Here is an 18143-nt window from a genome sequence, read left to right as displayed (position 1 = left end):
AGCAAAATTGGTGGCCTCGGTCAAACACGGAGTAGCAACCATTGGCGATGTGGAACTTGTTCTATACTGAGCCACGCCTGCTGTTGCCGCGACTTCGACTGGCCCATAGGGGCTAACTCGCCGCACACTGTTGTCACGATGACAGCGAAACGTCAACGAGAAAGAGAGAGGTGATGAACAGCAGCTGGGGGAGGAAGACTGAAATTTGCTGCATCGTTTTCTGCATCGTTTTTTTACTGTTCGGTAAAAAGCCAGCAATTGTTGAAAAGATTTGTAATCGTTCAAATTTTAACTTTAGATGATCAGTTTCGTGTAGTGAGTCATGTAACTCAGTTGTTTAGGTGCTAAATTTAGATTTAGCTATATTTTTAGAACAACCATTAATCATGCCAATTTTATTTATAAGCTTCAAAACTTTGACGAAATTTGAGCGACATAATACGCCTGATCATGCAGGAATTTGCCAGAGCTAAACAAAACCTAATTAAATCATTGTTTTATGCAAAACAAGTGCTTTTTTTTGTAAATTCTTTATTTGAAACGGCTCGTACCTTTAGGCTTTAAGGAGCCAAACTCGTTTTGTTTGATTACAATTGTGTGCTTATATCTAGTTCACTTTTAAAGAAAAAAGAAGATAGATAGGGAAATATGAAAATAAAAAGAATTATAGACGAAGATCAATAGCTTTTAGGAAAAGGTATATTTCAAACATGTAGTCCAAGTCTATAACAGCCAGCACATCTCTCACTGGAACATAGGGTGGTTTTCCTCGGGCCCGAAGGGATTCTATCAAATTCGTTCTAGCGACAAGATGAACCTCGCACGACCAAACAATATGCTCGATGTCGTGGTAACCTTGGCCGCAACTACACAAATTGCTGCCAGCAATATCAAAACGATAGAGTACCGCGTCTAAGGAACAATGATTGGACATGAGACGGGAAAATATACGAATAAAATCCCGACTCAGGTCCAATCTATTAAACCATGGTTTAAGGCTTAGGGCAGAAACACAGTGCACGCGAGCGAGCGAGCGAGCGATTCGCGCGAAGAATCGCACCTCATTTGAACACGTTGAAAAATGTGAGACCGTTCACAGTGCAAGCGACGCGATTCGTACTATCGCGCGAAATACCATTCGGAAAATTATCCGTCGCAGCAGTCGCGTGAATACTTTGTTTTGGTTCACCCAAACTTCATATGAACCTGCACTGAGATTATTTCTCGGCAGTTTTATTTGAAAATATATCGCGTTATTTTTAAATAAAAAACGATTTTCCTCGACTAACTTTTTAAATAAATTCGAAGCAGAGGTCAATTTCAATTATGACAAAGTTTTTGCAGCATATACCTGTCGTTTGTCCAGTATATGGACGAAATGGAGACCAGCAAATTCTGAAGAGAAATTCGTATTATTTTGCGGCACGGTGAATTTGTGCTCTTTGTGCTGTAAAAACACATTACTTCGGGAGAAAATTTAAACATTGCGAATTTATTTTTTTCGCCAAGCTGCATAAGATGCATATTCCATAAACCGGCGCGCGTTTTTTTCTCTAATTATTTATAACAACAAAAAAAAAACAAATTGCGTGGTCATCAGGTCTCGCACGATCCAAAATTTTTTTATTCCATTTTTAATTGCTTGAATATTTTAAGAACGTGAAGTTTTGATGCCAAAATAAATAAGATGGTTTATAAAAAATAATTTTCTTCGAAGAACAAATGCTCCTTTTCTTTAAGAACAAATAAAATAACTTCTCCTAGAGAAATTGATATATGGATATTGTTTTAAATATTTAAAACAAGAGTAGATTAGCTGAAAAATATTTAAAGTACTAGCTGCAAAAATAGTTATTTATCATTTCCCTTCATCTTAAATTACAATAATCATGATTATACAGTTCAAAATATGTCGACTGGAAAAGAAACGCAGCTGACAGATCAAAATCAGTTGCTTGGACTCACAGTGAAAACTCCTAGAAAAATTTATAGCATCCTAAGGGCATCTGTATTCGTGGTCTATTCTTGGGTCTAATTTATACAAGAATTGAACCAAAGAAATTAGATCCGATCCAATGAAAAAACTGGCAACTGCACTCGTGTTCCATTAACTGTCAAACGGTTTAGAACTGCGTCAAATTGGATCCAAATCTCATCAGTTTTGGATCAATCCTTATACCAGCTCTAAAAAAAGTTGAGTTGAAACTGGTATAAACGATCACCAATACAGTTGCTCGGGTCGGAATTTGGGTCTAAACCGGCTGTTTGGACCACGGATACAGGTGCTCTAACATCTGTAACCAAAGAAAACACTCAACTGCTGAGCACAGAACATTTATATCCAGAAAAAGGTAAATTTTACTCGTTCAATCTGTAACATGAGCAAGGATTAAATAATAAATATGACTCTAGAACAAATTTATCTTACATTAAAGTGCTTTTGAAATAAAATCTTAGGTGCTTATTCTGCGAGTCACGTGACATGGATTTGTTGGGTCAACATGATTTTACGTCAGTGAAAGTCGCCGGCGCTTATAGCGATGAAAACTTCGGTTTGTGAATTCGGCAATAAAAATAATTGAATGGTATTATGACGCTGTTAAAAATTTTAATTGAATGTCACATACGAATTATTTCATAATGATTTAAACAAAAATAACCTCTTAAAAATTATTCTTTCAATTCCCTTTAAATTGATTTACATAAATATTATTTTCTTTCCTATCCATGAAGTTTTTTCTCAGTGTAAATCGCATCCCGTTCGTCGCGTACACTGTGAACGATCCTGAAAAATGTTCGCGCGAAATTCATTTCAGGTTCATTCAAAAATCGCTCGCTCGCTCGCTCGCGTGCACTGTGTTTCTGCCCTTACCCTTGGGATAATCGAGTGGAGCCACCGACCATCCTCATCCTCGTCCCATTTGCGTTGCCAGTTGACAAGAGAGTTTCTTCGAACTAAAAAGTAAAATTCGTTGAAGGCGATTTCACGCTGATACGTGTCACCTTCCATCGCCCCCACCTTTGCCAGAGAGTCTGCCTTCTCATTACCCTCTATCGAGCAATGGGAGGGAACCCAAACAAAGGTGATGGTAAAGCGACGTTTTGATAAAGCACTCAAACTATCCCGTATCTTCTCGAAGAAGTATGGTGAGTGCTTTCCCGGTTTTATTGAGTGAATTGCTTGAACAGAACTCAGACTATCCGTTACAATAAAGTAGTGCCCAACTGGCCTTGAAGCGATACTGTCCAAAGCCCAATGAATTGCTGCTAACTCTGCTATATACACAGAGCATGGTGACTCGAGGCTGTAAGAGGCGCTAGATATTTCGTTGAACACTCCAAATCCTGTTGATTCATCTATAAGTGATCCATCAGTAAAGTACATTTTATCAGCATCGACGTGTCTATATTTAGTTTCGAAAATTCTTGGAATCAGAAGTGGACGATGCGGATCCGGGATTCCACGAATTTCCTGCTGCATAGACAAATCAAACTGGACAGAAGAATCATCGTAGTCTGGGCTACAAACACGAGCGGGAGAATACGAAGAAGGGTTTACCTGCATTGACATGAGGACATGGTATATAGACATAAATCTGGTTTGAAAATTTTGCTCAAGAAGCCTTTCAAAATTTACAATAACCAATGGGTTCATGACCTCACACCTGATGAGGAACCGGAGTGATAGTAAATTGAATCGATCTTTTAGTGGGAGTATTCCTGCCAAAACTTCGAGACTCATGTTATGCGTTGAGGGCATACAGCCCAAAGCGATGCGGAGACAACGATATTGGATACGCTCGAGTTTAATGAGGTGAGTTTTGGCAGCTGACTGGAAACAGAAGCTACCATATTCCATCACTGAGAGAATAGTTGTTCGATACAATTTTAAAAGATCTTCTGGATGGGCTCCCCACCAGGTGCCAGTGATTGATCGGAGAAAATTGATTCTTTGTTGGCATTTTCCTTTCAGATACTCAATATGGGCCCTCCAGGTACACTTGGAATCAAACCAAACCCCAAGATACTTAAAACACCTCGATTGAGTGATCGTTCTGCCCAGGAGTTGGAGCTTAGGTTGAGCAGGTCTATGTTTCTTAGAAAAAACAACCATCTCCGTTTTCTGAGGGGAAAACTCAATCCCAAGCCCCAAAGCCCAGGAAGACAATCTGTTCAAAGTATCTTGTAAAGGTGCAAAAATATCGCAACTAGTTTCATGAAGAAGAAATTTGAACGGATCCAGTTTAGGAACTAAACTACGACAATTCCACTGTATAACAGTGATATCTCCGACCTCTCGGCGTAAATTAGCCATCGAGAGAGATAAACATTGAAATGAGGGGCCAAGTTTGCATCAATTGCTTCAAAAATGTCTTTACTACAGGAAGCATTGTTGTTACTATGCTTTTGATGGATTCAGAAACGTTGAAAAACGAAAAAATTCCATTCAGAATGTCAGTCAACTTAAACAATCCTGGCTGGGAAGTTGATTCTGAAAAAACTGCATTCGTCAAAGGGGCCTTTGAGGTCCCTGCTGGTGTTGAATCGTTCTGTGGTGAAAAAATCGTGCGGAATCCAGGAGGATTTTGTTTTTGTTGTTCTGCAGCATTCGGCTTTTTAGGGACACTGGTTGGAGGGCTCATTGCAGGGATTTTCTTGGGTATTTTGGGTGTCTTGGGAGTTGTTTTAGCACGTTTCCGGGAGTTTGCAACGAAAACAAAAGGGTTTTCCTCATCCGTTGTTTCTTCGTTGTCAACTGGCAACACAGAAAAGATGTTACTTGAATGAGGTTGGTCCAGTGGAGAAGCGCTCTTTAAGATAGAGGCATAAGAACGACGCGATCGTTCCTTTAAAGAGCGCTTCTGTTTATCCCAGCAACTCTTGAATGCCTCGCACGAAGAGATTTCATGGGGTGAGCCCCCGCAATAAACACATTTCTGCTCTATTGCTGAGCATGCTCCATCCCCATGATTCTCCCCGCATTGGGGACAGCGTGGCTTATTGCAACAGTGCGACGCTGTGTGCCCCAACTTGATGCAATTTTTACAATGCATGGGTCGAGGCACGAAGAGTCGCACAGGAAGCCTTAAAACTCCGTCAATCAAGACGTAGTGAGGGAGGGCGGTACCCGCGAAGGTCACACGAAATGAAGCTGAAGGCGAATACTTTGTAACTCCATTTACGACGTTGGCAGTGTTGAGTTGACGGCAATCCACGATTTCGACAGAAGTCGAATCGAGGCTCTTGAACTTGCCAACGCCGTTAGATTTAACGTATTTCGCATCCAGACTCATTTCTGTGATCACGCCCTCTATCTCTACGTCTCGAGACGGGATGTAAACGTGATACTCTAGGTTCAGAAAATTACTTGCTACAATCTCGTTTGCAGCTTTCGAGTTAGCCACAACAACGCGCAGCTTGTTTGAACGCTGTTTTGTAACACTGGTTACAGAGGGCCACCTCGCCAGATCTTTGGTGATCTGTACCACGTTAAGAGGCTTACCGTTTTTTTTGGGCCGGATGAAAACCACCCATGGCCCAGAGGAAGATGAGCCCTCTGCATATGCTCGGAGTCGGGTTGTTCTACTCTCAGCTGGGGATGATGAAGAGGCATCATCCATCTGAGAAAGACTAGCATTTGAGGGACCAGCAGCATCTGGGTCCTCCAGATGCTCCTCATTCTCGTAGGTTGGACTCTCATCATCCATAACTGAGGGGTTTAACCCCCCGCCTTCGTTCATATTTTTTCAACGGAGCCACTAATGCCTCCGTTTTAAAAATATGAGCAAAGCACTCAATGATCGAAATATAAAAAAAAAGGGAAACAAGATAGGGGAGAAACAGTGAAAAAAATAAAAGATATTACAAACTTGATTGATTTTTTCGTAATCCACGACTATTCGGCCAATTGGAAAGTCGTATATTTGGTCCAGTGTCTAACGATGGCTCCAACCACGTGGTCTTCTTTCGTTGATTGAAGATGGCTGCCACGAACGTCAATGAGCGGGGAACTAGTCTGACGAAGATGATTAGGCCGTTTGTCAAACGATGACGACGACCTTCACCCGCACCTCCAAACACTTCCAGCGGGGGCCAAATCCTTTTCACGGGGAACAACGGAATAAAAAACTGCAGGCCACCAGCACTCGACAGGCCAAGTTTCGGGGAAGTCAACGTATCACTTTTCCTATTCTAGCGAGGGCACTTCTCCACTTTGGTAGCAACCGAACAAAGAACACTTTTTTCACACACGAGGCTCGCAAAACCACGACCGTGTTCACTGACTGATGGGAGACGAATGACCAAAAAAACAAGTGCTTTTCAGCATGAAAAATTTTTTTATTAAAAATTACTAAATAAGAAAGTAAAATTTTGAACCTTCGCACTGGTCGGTAGATTGATGAGAGAAATTTGACGTTTGAAATTTTTTTTTTCTCTTTTTATTCAGTCTTCCTCCCCCAGAACAGCAGATAACCGGATTATGAAAAATATACTTTGTCATCCTTAGAAGCGGGAAACCGGTTGAGTGAAATCTTAAAAGTTTATTTTCCATTTTTATTGTGCGTTGAATTACATTTTGGTCACAATAAGTTGTAAGTAGCAAACAAAATCGATTATAGTTTGTGCGATGATTGAATTGTGCCCCATATAGATCCTTCCTCGGCGTTCCTCGGCGTTCCTCGGCTGGGCGTCTGAAAACCTGTTGAAGAAAAACAAAGGAAAATTATTAAATTAGTAGTGAGTAATTTGAATCATATTTAACTTACCTTGCGAAATGAAATAGTAATTCCGAAATTTAGTTCACTCAGGAAGTCGTGCGATCGCGTGATTATTTGGAACTGCGGAGAAATAAGTAGGACACTCGATGTAAGTTTATTGTTAAGTCTAGCGAGAATTCTGTTAATTAAAAGAAACTTTTAGCTTTTAGCTACACCCAGCAAAAAACGGAGTTGCTTAAAAGGGTCCGAAAATCGTTCCAACAAATCTAAAAGATCGACCCATCGAGCCATGACTTCCAGCTGCGGAGCCGGTTGCCAGTTGCCGGATGATGATCGCATGGTGCAATGCGATGTTTGCGACTTGTGGTGGCATTACGGGTGCGTGGGAGTTGGTGACAGCATCGCAGAGAAGGATTTCGTCTGCCCCAAGTGCACCAAATCCAAAGAAGCACCACTACCGACGGGAAATGACAACATTTCTATCTCGACGGTGAGTTCAACGAAGCGACATGCTCAACGTGCCAAACTTAACCTCCAAAAGTTGGAGGAAATAAAAGCGCTTCATGAGCGCGAACTCGAGCAGGAGCAGCGCGATCAGGAACGAATCAGCGAGCTGCAAAAATTGCAGAAAACAGCTTATATCAACAAAAAGAAGCTGGAGCTGGAAAAATTGTACGTTGAGGAGAAATTTCGTATACTAGAGGAGGAAGTTGACAGCGAGGATGACCGACAAAGCAGGAGATCGAACAACAGTTGCAGCAATAGAACACTTCGATGGAAGATGGACCGACTTCTGGGCAAAGCAACGGATTCAACGACCGTATTCATCGCTCCGGAAACAGCGTCTACTCCGGTGTCTGCAGCAACGACGGGGATCACATCTGGCGTCGTGAATTCTGATCCTGAAGGTTTAGCTTCCGCCTTCCCGAACTTGAACATCCAGACTTCTTCAAGCTCCACCCCCAAACTTTTCCCTGCACAAACAGGTACGTCCTATCTTTCTCAACCTGACCGACAGGTGATATTTTCCGGCGGTTCGAGAACTGCTGCTACGGTGAATACGAGTACGGCCAACACTTTTGTTTCGGATACTATTACTAAACCTTTGTTATCCACTGGCGCTAGGCCAAAGAATAGTGAGCAATTTCGATCATCTCAAGGTCAGCTTCCGGAAGCAGAATCGATTTTAGTTTCGAATCCAATTCTTTCGAATTTTGAGGGAAATTACAATGTGTCAGCCCCAAGTTTTGTTCCCGGTTTATCGATTAGCACTTCTTCAAGTTCAGTGCCGCAAAATACTGTGCCTTCAAGCTATGGCCAATTGCCTAGCCGAATGTTACCATACATTATTAGTCAGCAAACGCAGGCGCGTGAGCCTGTATCAGTCAACCAGTTTAATTCAACGTTTCATAATCCCACCGTTGGTGCTGTGGTGTCCGGACCAGTCAGTGAGCAGTGTGTGAACCCTATGCGAGAATCCTATCCTCCCCCTCCGTTCCCCCTGCTGCCTGTAACGAACTCGTCTTCCTGGAATGTGAACAACCAGAGTGCCTACAGAGTGAATCCAGTGAATGTGAATCGGAGCAGCACTGATGTGAATTTTAACCCGTACCAGTCGATGAGGAGCTTGACTTCGGAGCATATTGCGGCGCGTCAGCTGATGTCGAAAGATTTACCCATCTTTTCTGGCAATCCAGAGGATTGGCCGTTATTCTTCGGGATCTACAACAACACCTCTCATGCTTGTGGTTATTCGGACGTCGAGAATTTGACACGGCTGCAACGATGTCTTCGAGGGGATGCGCTGGATGCGGTGCGGAGTAAGCTGCTGATACCGTCTGCCGTGCCGATGATCATCGAGACGCTGAGGCAGATGTACGGGAGGCCGGAAATAATGATCTTTTCGCTGCTGAGGAAGGTGAAGGAGACTCCTGCTCCAAAGCCGGACAAATTAGAGAAGCTGATAACGTTCGGCACGGTGGTTGGAAATCTTTGTGATCATCTGGAAGCTGGACAACAAGAAGCACACCTGAATAACCCGACGCTGCTGTTCGAGCTGATTGCCAAATTGCCCACCCAACTCCAAATGGATTGGTCAATGTTTAAAGATCAGTTTGTGGAGGTCAACCTGCGAACCTTTGCCCGGTTCATGTCGGTGCTAGTGAAAGCCGCTTCAGACGTCACCTTGCCCGCGCGTGTCAAGCCCGATCAGAGAGGCGCCAAAGCTGGAAGGAGCAGTGAGCGGAATTTCGTTCATGCTCATTCCGAAGTGCGACCGTATTCGGAAGAGCCGCCAGTACCGCAACGAGATCGCAATTCGGAAGCCGTAGATAGCAGAAACTGCAAGGTTTGTAAGCAAGCCGATCACAAGGTTCGAGATTGCGACGTATTCAAGCGCAAGGACTTGGAGGAGCGATGGAGGATCGTGAAAGAGTTGCCGCTATGTAGAACCTGCCTCTTTCAACACGGTCGGCGTCCCTGCAAGGAGAAGAAAGCGTGCGGTGTGCAGGGTTGCGATTACAAACATCATCCACTACTGCATAACCCGAAGAAAAATCAGCCGAATGTACCTGCTAGTGTGAACAGCCACCGAAACGAAAACCCGAAAGCTTTGTTCCGGATTCTGCCAGTAACCCTGCACAGCCGCGGACGCTCGATCGACGTATATGCTTTCCTGGACGATGGGTCGTCTATCACGTTGATGGAGAATGGCATAGCGGAACAACTGGGACTCGAAGGAAAAAGCGACGTTTTGTGTATGTCTTGGACAGCGGACGTCACCCGAGAGGAGCCCAATTCGAAATGGGTATCGCTGGATGTTTCGGGACAAGGCAGCTCCAGGTGTTTCCCCCTAACGAATATCCGGACGGTGGAGAAACTTTCTTTGCCGGTCCAATCACTCGAATATCGTCGATTGTCGTCCCGTTTTCCCCATTTAGCTGGTCTACCGATATGCGACTACGAAGATGCTGTTCCCCAGATTCTCATTGGAAATGACAATGCTCATTTGTCGGTAGCTCTTCGGAAGCGCGAAGGCGAGCCTCACTCCCCGATTGCAACGAAATCCCGCCTTGGATGGTCCATCCATGGAACTTGGTCGAAGCCTGGAGAAACTCTCGTCACCTACAGTTTCCATATTTGTGAATGTTCTTCCCAGATGAGTAGCCTGCACGAGATGGTGAAGCAGTCGTTTGCCGTGGACAATTTAGGAATTGCCGTGTGCCCGAGTCCAGAATCCGACGAAGATCGAAGAGCGCGCCGAATCCTGATAGAGACCACCAAGCGAGTAGCCGGACGTTACGAGACGGGCCTCCTATGGAAACACGACTATTTCGAATTCCCGGATAACTTTGCGATGGCGGTGAAACGAATGTCTTGTTTAGAGCGACGCATGGCAGCAGATTCTATCATCGGCGAGAGTGTCAGGAAGCAGATTGCGGAATACCAAGAGAAGGGGTACCTGATCAAAGCGACGAAGGCGGAGTTGGAAGCGGCGGATCCTCGACGGACGTGGTACTTGCCACTGGGCGTTGTCGTCAATCCCAAAAAGCCCGGCAAGGTGAGAATCTTTTGCGACGCGGCGGCGAAGGTTGACGGCATTTGTTTGAACACTATGCTGATGAAAGGTCCGGATCTGTTGGTGTCGCTGCCGAAGGTGTTGTGCGGGTTCCGAGAAAAGCGGATCGCGGTGTGTGCCGATATCCGTGAGATGTTTCACCGAGTCCTCATTCACGACGAAGACATCCACGCACAAAGGATTCTCTGGAGATCGCATCCCGAGCAGGAGCCTGAGATACTGCTGATGAAAGTGGCCACCTTTGGTGCTTCTTGCTCTCCGTGTTCCGCACAGTACGTCAAAAACGCGAACGCCCGAGAGCATGAAGAAAGATTCCCACGAGCAGCAGAATCGATCATTCATCACCATTACATGGACGACTACCTCCAGAGCTTTGATAGTCCAGAAGAAGAAGCGGAGACTGCTTTACAAGTCCGATTCGTGCATTCCCAAGCAGGGTTCGAAATTCATTCTTGGTCTTCGAACAACGATGAAGTTTTGCGAGCTGTTGGAGAATCCGACCCTTCCTCTGTGAAGTTTTTCGATACTACTGAGTCCGTTTCTACTGAAAGAATCTTGGGCATGTTTTGGGTCCGGTCGGAAGATGCATTCACATTCTCTTCCAGCCTCGGGCGTGTACCAGTGTGGCCCACAAAACGAGAGGTTTTACGCATAGTTATGAGCATCTACGACCCCCTAGGTCTCCTGTCCCACTTCACCATCCATGGAAAGATCCTCATCCAGGACATTTGGAGAAGCGGAAAGTCCTGGGATGAACTAATTCCGGAGGATATCCACAAGCGTTGGGAGAAATGGATTGCTTTATTCCCGCAACTGAACGAGATCCGCATACCCCGTGCATATTTCCCCAGTTGGACTTCCCGCGATCTTGGAGCATTGCAATTACATGCATTTGTAGACGCCAGCGAATCCGCTTACGCATGCGCCGTATACTTGCGGGCAGAAGTAGATGGGATAGTCGAGTGTGCGCTTATATCGGCGAAAGCGAAAGTGACACCGTTGAAAACACTGACGATACCACGGGCGGAGCTGATGGCAGCACTCATAGGAAGTCGTTTGATCGACAACATTGTCAAGGACCACTCTTTGGAAATCACCCGACGAGTAATTTGGACCGATTCGCGCACCGTTCTGGCGTGGATTACTTCTGATCTTAGGCGTTACAATCAGTTCGTATCGTGTCGCATAGGGGAAATCATCGAGAAAACAAACCCTTCGGAGTGGAGGTGGATTCCCAGCAAGCTGAACGTGGCGGACGATGCAACGAAGTGGGGCGCAGGACCGGATTTGGCCGCAGCTAGCAGATGGTGGTCAGGACCGAAGTTTCTCTATGAGACCGAAGAGAATTGGCCGGCTCAGGAAACGAAATCTCAAGAACCGACGGAGGAGCTTCGCGTATCGAAGAGAGAAGTTGTGGGAGCGCATCGTGAAGTAGACAGTTGGACCTGGCGAATCGATTGGGCGAATTTCTCTCGGTGGAACAGGCTGGTTCACACATTCGCTTATGTATACCGCTACGTGGGAAATCTCGGCAGAGAAGCTAGGGGTCTCGACCTCTTGATCGATTCACTGGAACAAAATGAACTGGTTGCGGCTGAGAGGCTGATTTATCGGACGGCGCAGAGGGAGGAGTATCCTGAGGAAATGGCCATATTGGAGTCGAACCGAGCTGGAAAGAAGAACCTGAAACGCAGCAGCAAATTGATAAAGCTTTCACCTTTCGTCGATGAGCACGGGGTCATCAGGATGGAGTCAAGGATCAGCGCAGCAGCTTTCGTATCGTATGACGCTCGGAACCCTATCATTCTTCCCCCGAAACATCGACTGACGGAACTCCTGGTACAGTGGTACCACGAGAAATATTTGCACCGTAATTTTAGCACAGTGGTCAACGAGCTGCGACAGAAATACCACGTATCGCAATTGAAATCGGTCGTGCGTCGGATTGCGAAGGAATGTGCGCATTGTAAAGTCTACGATGCCAAACCAGTCGTCCCTCGGATGAGCCCTCTTCCTGCGGCGAGACTCAAATCATTTTGTCGCCCTTTTTCCTACGTCGGACTCGATTATTTCGGGCCAATGCTTATTCGAGTGGGTCGCAGCACCGTGAAGAGATGGGTGGCGCTTTTCACATGTTTGACTGTGCGGGCGGTTCATCTGGAGGTAGTACACTCGCTTACAACGGTTTCCTGCCAGATGGCAGTGCGGCGTTTCATCGGTCGACGAGGATCTCCGATCGAAATATACTCGGACAACGGGACGAACTTCTGGGGCGCTCGGAACGAGCTAGTTCGGGAAATCGAGGACATCAACCGAAAACTGGGAACAATTTTATGAAATGAATTTGCGGCTTTATCGGTGAGGGTTAAAGAGTTGAAATGAAAGACGGATAGAAGATCAGAAGAAAATTCTAAGGTGGTGAAAAGAGCGAAGAGCATTTGAAATAGAAGCTTGACCACATACTAAATTCTTTGTCCCACACCAATTAACTGTATTGAAGAAGTAGTACCCAATAGAGAAGGCACTACATTTTTCGATACAGTTAATTATGGATGGTTCGACCGCCATGTGAGTGTGCACATGTGCCGAACGGACAAAACGGCACATGTGCACACTCACATGGCGGTCGAACCATCCATAATTAACTGTATCGAAAAATGTAGTGCCTTCTCTATTGGGTACTACTTCTTCAATACAGTTAATTGGTGTGGGACAAAGAATTTAGTATGTGGTCAAGCTTCTATTTCAAATGCTCTTCGCTCTTTTCACCACCTTAGAATTTTCTTCTGATCTTCTATCCGTCTTTCATTTCAACTCTTTAACCCTCACCGATAAAGCCGCAAATTCATTTCATAAAACAAATTCACGGTGATTTCTCCTCTTAAAATAACTGGGAACAATCTTCACCAACTCCGCTACGCAGTGGAAGTTCAATCCTCCTTCGGCACCCCACATGGGTGGAGCCTGGGAGCGGCTAGTTAGGTCAGTGAAGACAGCATTCTACGCCATGTCCACTTCGAAGAACCCGAACGAGGAGACATTTGGAACGCTGATGGTCGAAGCGGAATCGATGGTTAACTCCAGACCCTTAACCTTTGTTTCGTTGGAGTCGGAGGATCAAGAGGCGCTGACACCGAACCATTTCATTCTTCTGAGCTCCAGTGGTGTGGTGCAGCCGCCTACAGAAGCAGTTGACTCCAGACTTGCTACGCGCGATGATTACAAACACAGTCGTCATCTTACTGATATCTTTTGGCATCGTTGGATCAAGGAATACCTCCCGGTCATCGCTCAACGCACGAAGTGGTTTGCAGAATCGAGATCATTACAACCCGGAGACCTGGTGGTGATAGTCGACGAGGCGGTTCGAAACGGATGGCTTCGAGGCCGAATCATGAAGACGATCGAAGGTGCTGATGGACGAGTTCGCCGAGCGGTGGTACAGACTTCATCGGGTCCGATGACTAGACCAGCGTCGAAGATTGCGCTACTGGACGTTGATGGTTGTAAGGCTTCGGAAGCAGACTCGCCTTACGGAAGGGGGAATGTTGCCGCGACTTCGACTGGCCCATAGGGGCTAACTCGCCGCACACTGTTGTCACGATGACAGCGAAACGTCAACGAGAAAGAGAGAGGTGATGAACAGCAGATAACCGGATTATGAAAAATATACTTTGTCATCCTTAGAAGCGGGAAACCGGTTGAGTGAAATCTTAAAAGTTTATTTTCCATTTTTATTGTGCGTTGAATTACATTTTGGTCACAATAAGTTGTAAGTAGCAAACAAAATCGATTGTAGTTTGTGCGATGATTGAATTGTGCCCCATATAGATCCTTCCTCGGCGTTCCTCGGCTGGGCGTCTGAAAACCTGTTGAAGAAAAACAAAGGAAAATTATTAAATTAGTAGTGAGTAATTTGAATCATATTTAACTTACCTTGCGAAATGAAATAGTAATTCCGAAATTTAGTTCACTCAGGAAGTCGTGCGATCGCGTGATTATTTGGAACTGCGGAGAAATAAGTAGGACACTCGATGTAAGTTTATTGTTAAGTCTAGCGAGAATTCTGTTAATTAAAAGAAACTTTTAGCTTTTAGCTACACCCAGCAAAAAACGGAGTTGCTTAAAAGGGTCCGAAAATCGTTCCAACACCTGCGAACTTGGAATCCGAAATGTATTGACTTGTATTTAAACCAAATTAAGAAATCAATCACAGAGTATACTAGAATACTTAGAAATTCTTCATCCAGACATCTTAAGGAGCATTTCGGGTTCAATGATTCAAGGTGGATGTGAGTAGTCAATCAAGCTAAGCTAAGCTATTCACGGTGCAAAAGATAAATAAAAACCGGTGATTATTCAAAAAATGTTTTGCATGAGTGTTGGAAAAGTATGCGACCACTGTCAAAAATGTCTACAAAGTTGAAATCAAGCGTTTAAGTGAAGCACATGCTCGACAACTACGGTTAAGGGGGGAGTAGGGTAAAAAAACCACCATTTTCACGATTTTTTTTAGAGCTATCGTTAAAACAAATGTATTCAAATTTTTTGCATTATATAAAGCATTGTTAAAAGAACATTTAGTAATTTTTTCGTAGAAAAATGACGAAGGACTTTCGAGGATGCTTTTTAGAAAACAGGATTTGCGGTGGACACTGTATCTGCACAGAATCATCTGAAGTCAAAAAATCAGAGCAAAACATTTTTAATAGATATTTTCCTGGACCCCAACGATTTTATTTAACTTGAAAAAAAATTTATGAAATTTATGTGGCTGTTTGAAGTAAAAACTACGATTTTTCACACAAAAATTCGCCATTTTTGATCTGTAAAATCTCCCCAAAGTAAAAAAAAAGAAAATCGTTGGGGTTTGGTATTTTATATGTAGAAAATATGTTCCAAATTTGAGAAGAATCGGTGAAGTAGTTTTCAAATGACGATGTCCACTGACTTTAAAATGTGCTTTCGAGAAAAACGCGTTTGAAGTTTCTGCTCTAAAATGATGCAGTATTAGATAAGAGGAAATAAAGGCCAATAATTTCTACAGTTTTGCGTCGATTGACTTGAAAATTTGACACAACATTCTTAAAATATTTAACAATAAGAAAAAAAAATCGATTTTTTGAAAGTGTTAGACCCTACTCCCCCCTTAAGGGTAATCAGGGAAGTCAAGGCTCATAGAAGATATAATATAATAATTTTTAATAAACGACAAACTGATTAGGTATAAATCGTTGAAATGTCGCGCAAATTTTTCTACGATAAGCTAAAAGTGTTGCTTAGCTATGAGTCATTCAAACCTAACATCCAACAATAAATTTTTGCTCGTTCCAGAGCTCGTAAGCTGTATAGCTAGTAACGAGGCAATGAGACAGGTTATTTCTGAAAGACGACAAAACTTATATCTCCCTATATCTCCCTTGCAGATTAAAGGTGATTAAAGTATGTATTTCCTGGTTGTTTTGTAAAAAATATAATGATTTGCCAAGACGCTGCTCCTGTGGAAAAAAAATTTCAAAGCAAAAACTTTGGTTTTCGCTAACTAACCGATTATCCTTAAAGCAGCATAAAGTTCAATCTCATGATAGAGTTGTTTTGTTTTTCTCAGATTTTGCCGACTGTCATTCCAGTAAAACGTTTTTAGTTGCACAAAAATCCAGCTGAATCCACCAAATTGCCCTCAGTTTCTTTCTAGAGAAAAGTATTGGGCTAAACAGTAGCGGAGTCGAAGTATAAGTGGGAAAAACTGATCAATAACATGACTGAAAAAATTGTACGCCGGTCGATGGGAGATACCAAGAATAAAGTAGAAACTTTTCTAATAAAATACGATAAACAATTTTTTTCATGAATAATCATAACATTACCTTTATTTCCTTCATAGAAAGTTTTCCGTTCAAACGAATGGTTTTTGAGATACACGCATTCGTAACTGTCCCATCTCTAAATAAACTAAGCTTAATTAAGTTATTTGAATTGAATTTTGATAGCAATTTGGAGTTTTTGAAAATGGAACTCTCGGAGATGGAAAAATCTAAAACATAAGAGCATGTTGACTTTTTAAAACCATTTTTCCAAACTAATTTTTCAATTGCATTCCGAAAACATTACGATATTTACCTTTTATTTCAAAATTTTAATCATTTTCTCATTGCCTGTGGATTTTCCGATACACAAATAGAAGAGGTTGTAAAAATCCCAGCTAACGTGAAATCGTATTCGAAATGATAATCGAAATCGACTATAAGGACATTTTCAATAACCATCGTAAACACGTTGGTATTGAGTGATTTTCTATCATCCATTTACGAAAGCTTTGCCAAAAAAAAGTTGAATCGGATAGCAATTTAGTCAATTCGTAAATATTTCTCCAAAAAGTTGAGAATATGCTAATTCGACATTAACGATTTGAGCTATCTACAGGTGAACTGATTCACGATAAATGGGCGATCCTTCAATTGATAAATACTCTATCCGGTCTCTCCCTTCCTTGGATGGCGTGGATCAACCGTTACAAATGTAATAAAAGTGTTTGGGGAACGTTTGTCGACAGACAGGAAGTCTGGATCGGGGGGAAATCGAAAACCGAAAGCCGCTGAGACGACAAAGAGAGTTGCCGGTAGTTTCAAGCGAAATCCTAACCTCTCTTTCCGAGATGCCGCAAATAAGCTGGGTGTATCGTCTACAACCGTGCATCGAGCCAAAAAACGAGCCGGATTGTCGACTTAAATGAAGGTAGTGACTCCAAATCGCGATGATAAACAAAATACGACGGCTAAAGCGCGATCCCGGAGGCTGTACACGACGATGCTGACGAAGTTTGACTGCGTGGTAATGGACGACGAAACCTACGTCAAAGCCGACTGTAAGCAGCTTCCGGGACAGGAGTTTTATACGGCAAAAGGAAGGGGAAAGGTAGTAGATTTTTTCAAGCACATGAAACTGTCAAAGTTCGCGAAGAAATATCTGGTTTGGCAAGCCATCTGTACCTGTGGCTTGAAAAACAGCATTTTCATAGCTTCCGGGACTGTCAACCAAGAAATTTACGTGAAAGAGTGTTTGAATAAACGTCTGCTGCCTTTCCTGAAGAAACACGGTTGTTCCGTACTGTTTTGGCCGGATTTGGCATCTTGCCATTACGGTAAAAAGGCCATGGAGTGGTATGCCGCCAACAACGTGCAGGTGGTTCCCAAGGACAAGAACTCTCCCAACACGCCAGAGCTTCGCCCAATTGAGAAATACTGGACTATTGTCAAGCGGAACCTAAAGAAGACCAAAAAAACTGCTAAGAACGAGCAGCAGTTCAAGGCAAACTGGCTTTCTGCGGCGAAGAAGGTGGACAAGGTGGCTGTACAAAATCTGATGGCAGGGGTTAAGCGTAAAGCCCGGCAATTCGGATTTGGAAAAGCGGAAGCCTAACTGAATATTTTTCCTTAATTTTATGCTAATTAAACTTGAAAAAGAAATTTAATTTGATTTTTTAAATAAACGATTTCACCGATTTACGCGTTTTCCCTTGACCAAATTTTGACCGTATCACCCTTTATCTGAAGATGTTCTTACTAAAAAGGACATCACTTTTCACCCATAAGGCCGATAAATTAAGTAACGAACCTAAATAACGGTAATCATTCTCTTCATAAAATTGCAAATAATATTGTAACGTAGTTGGACTCTCTGGAGCCACTATTTTTTTGGCGATTCAATTTTGTTGAATGGTTCGTGGCTGAATGTAAAACAACATCTGTAGAGGCATTAATATCACACATAAGCAACTGTAAGATTACATTTTCATTGAATGTTCTTATCGGTCCTTCAAGACATAGTTCACTTAAGGGTTTGAAAAT

General features: G+C 43.3%; 2 protein-coding genes across 3 annotated transcripts in view; one reads left to right on the top strand and one right to left on the bottom strand.

The window, feature by feature from the left end:
* The window catches only part of LOC129741761 (ubiquitin carboxyl-terminal hydrolase-like), a 35320-nt gene that overhangs the window by 4886 nt on the left and 12291 nt on the right, over positions 1–18143 (bottom strand). The gene's annotated exons all lie outside the window — the stretch shown is intronic.
* On the top strand, positions 6494–12633 carry LOC129743063 (uncharacterized). The gene is made up of 2 exons (XM_055735004.1): positions 6494–6593; positions 6653–12633. The coding sequence occupies exon 2, from the start codon at positions 7009–7011 to the stop codon at positions 12631–12633; it is 5625 nt and encodes a 1874-aa protein (XP_055590979.1). The 5' UTR covers positions 6494–6593; positions 6653–7008.

Source organism: Uranotaenia lowii, chromosome 2 (genome assembly GCF_029784155.1).
Source record: "Uranotaenia lowii strain MFRU-FL chromosome 2, ASM2978415v1, whole genome shotgun sequence".
Lineage (NCBI taxonomy): Eukaryota > Metazoa > Arthropoda > Insecta > Diptera > Culicidae > Uranotaenia > Uranotaenia lowii.
The sequence above is the reverse complement of the archived record's forward strand: the minus strand, read 5'-3'. Positions and strand labels throughout refer to the sequence as shown.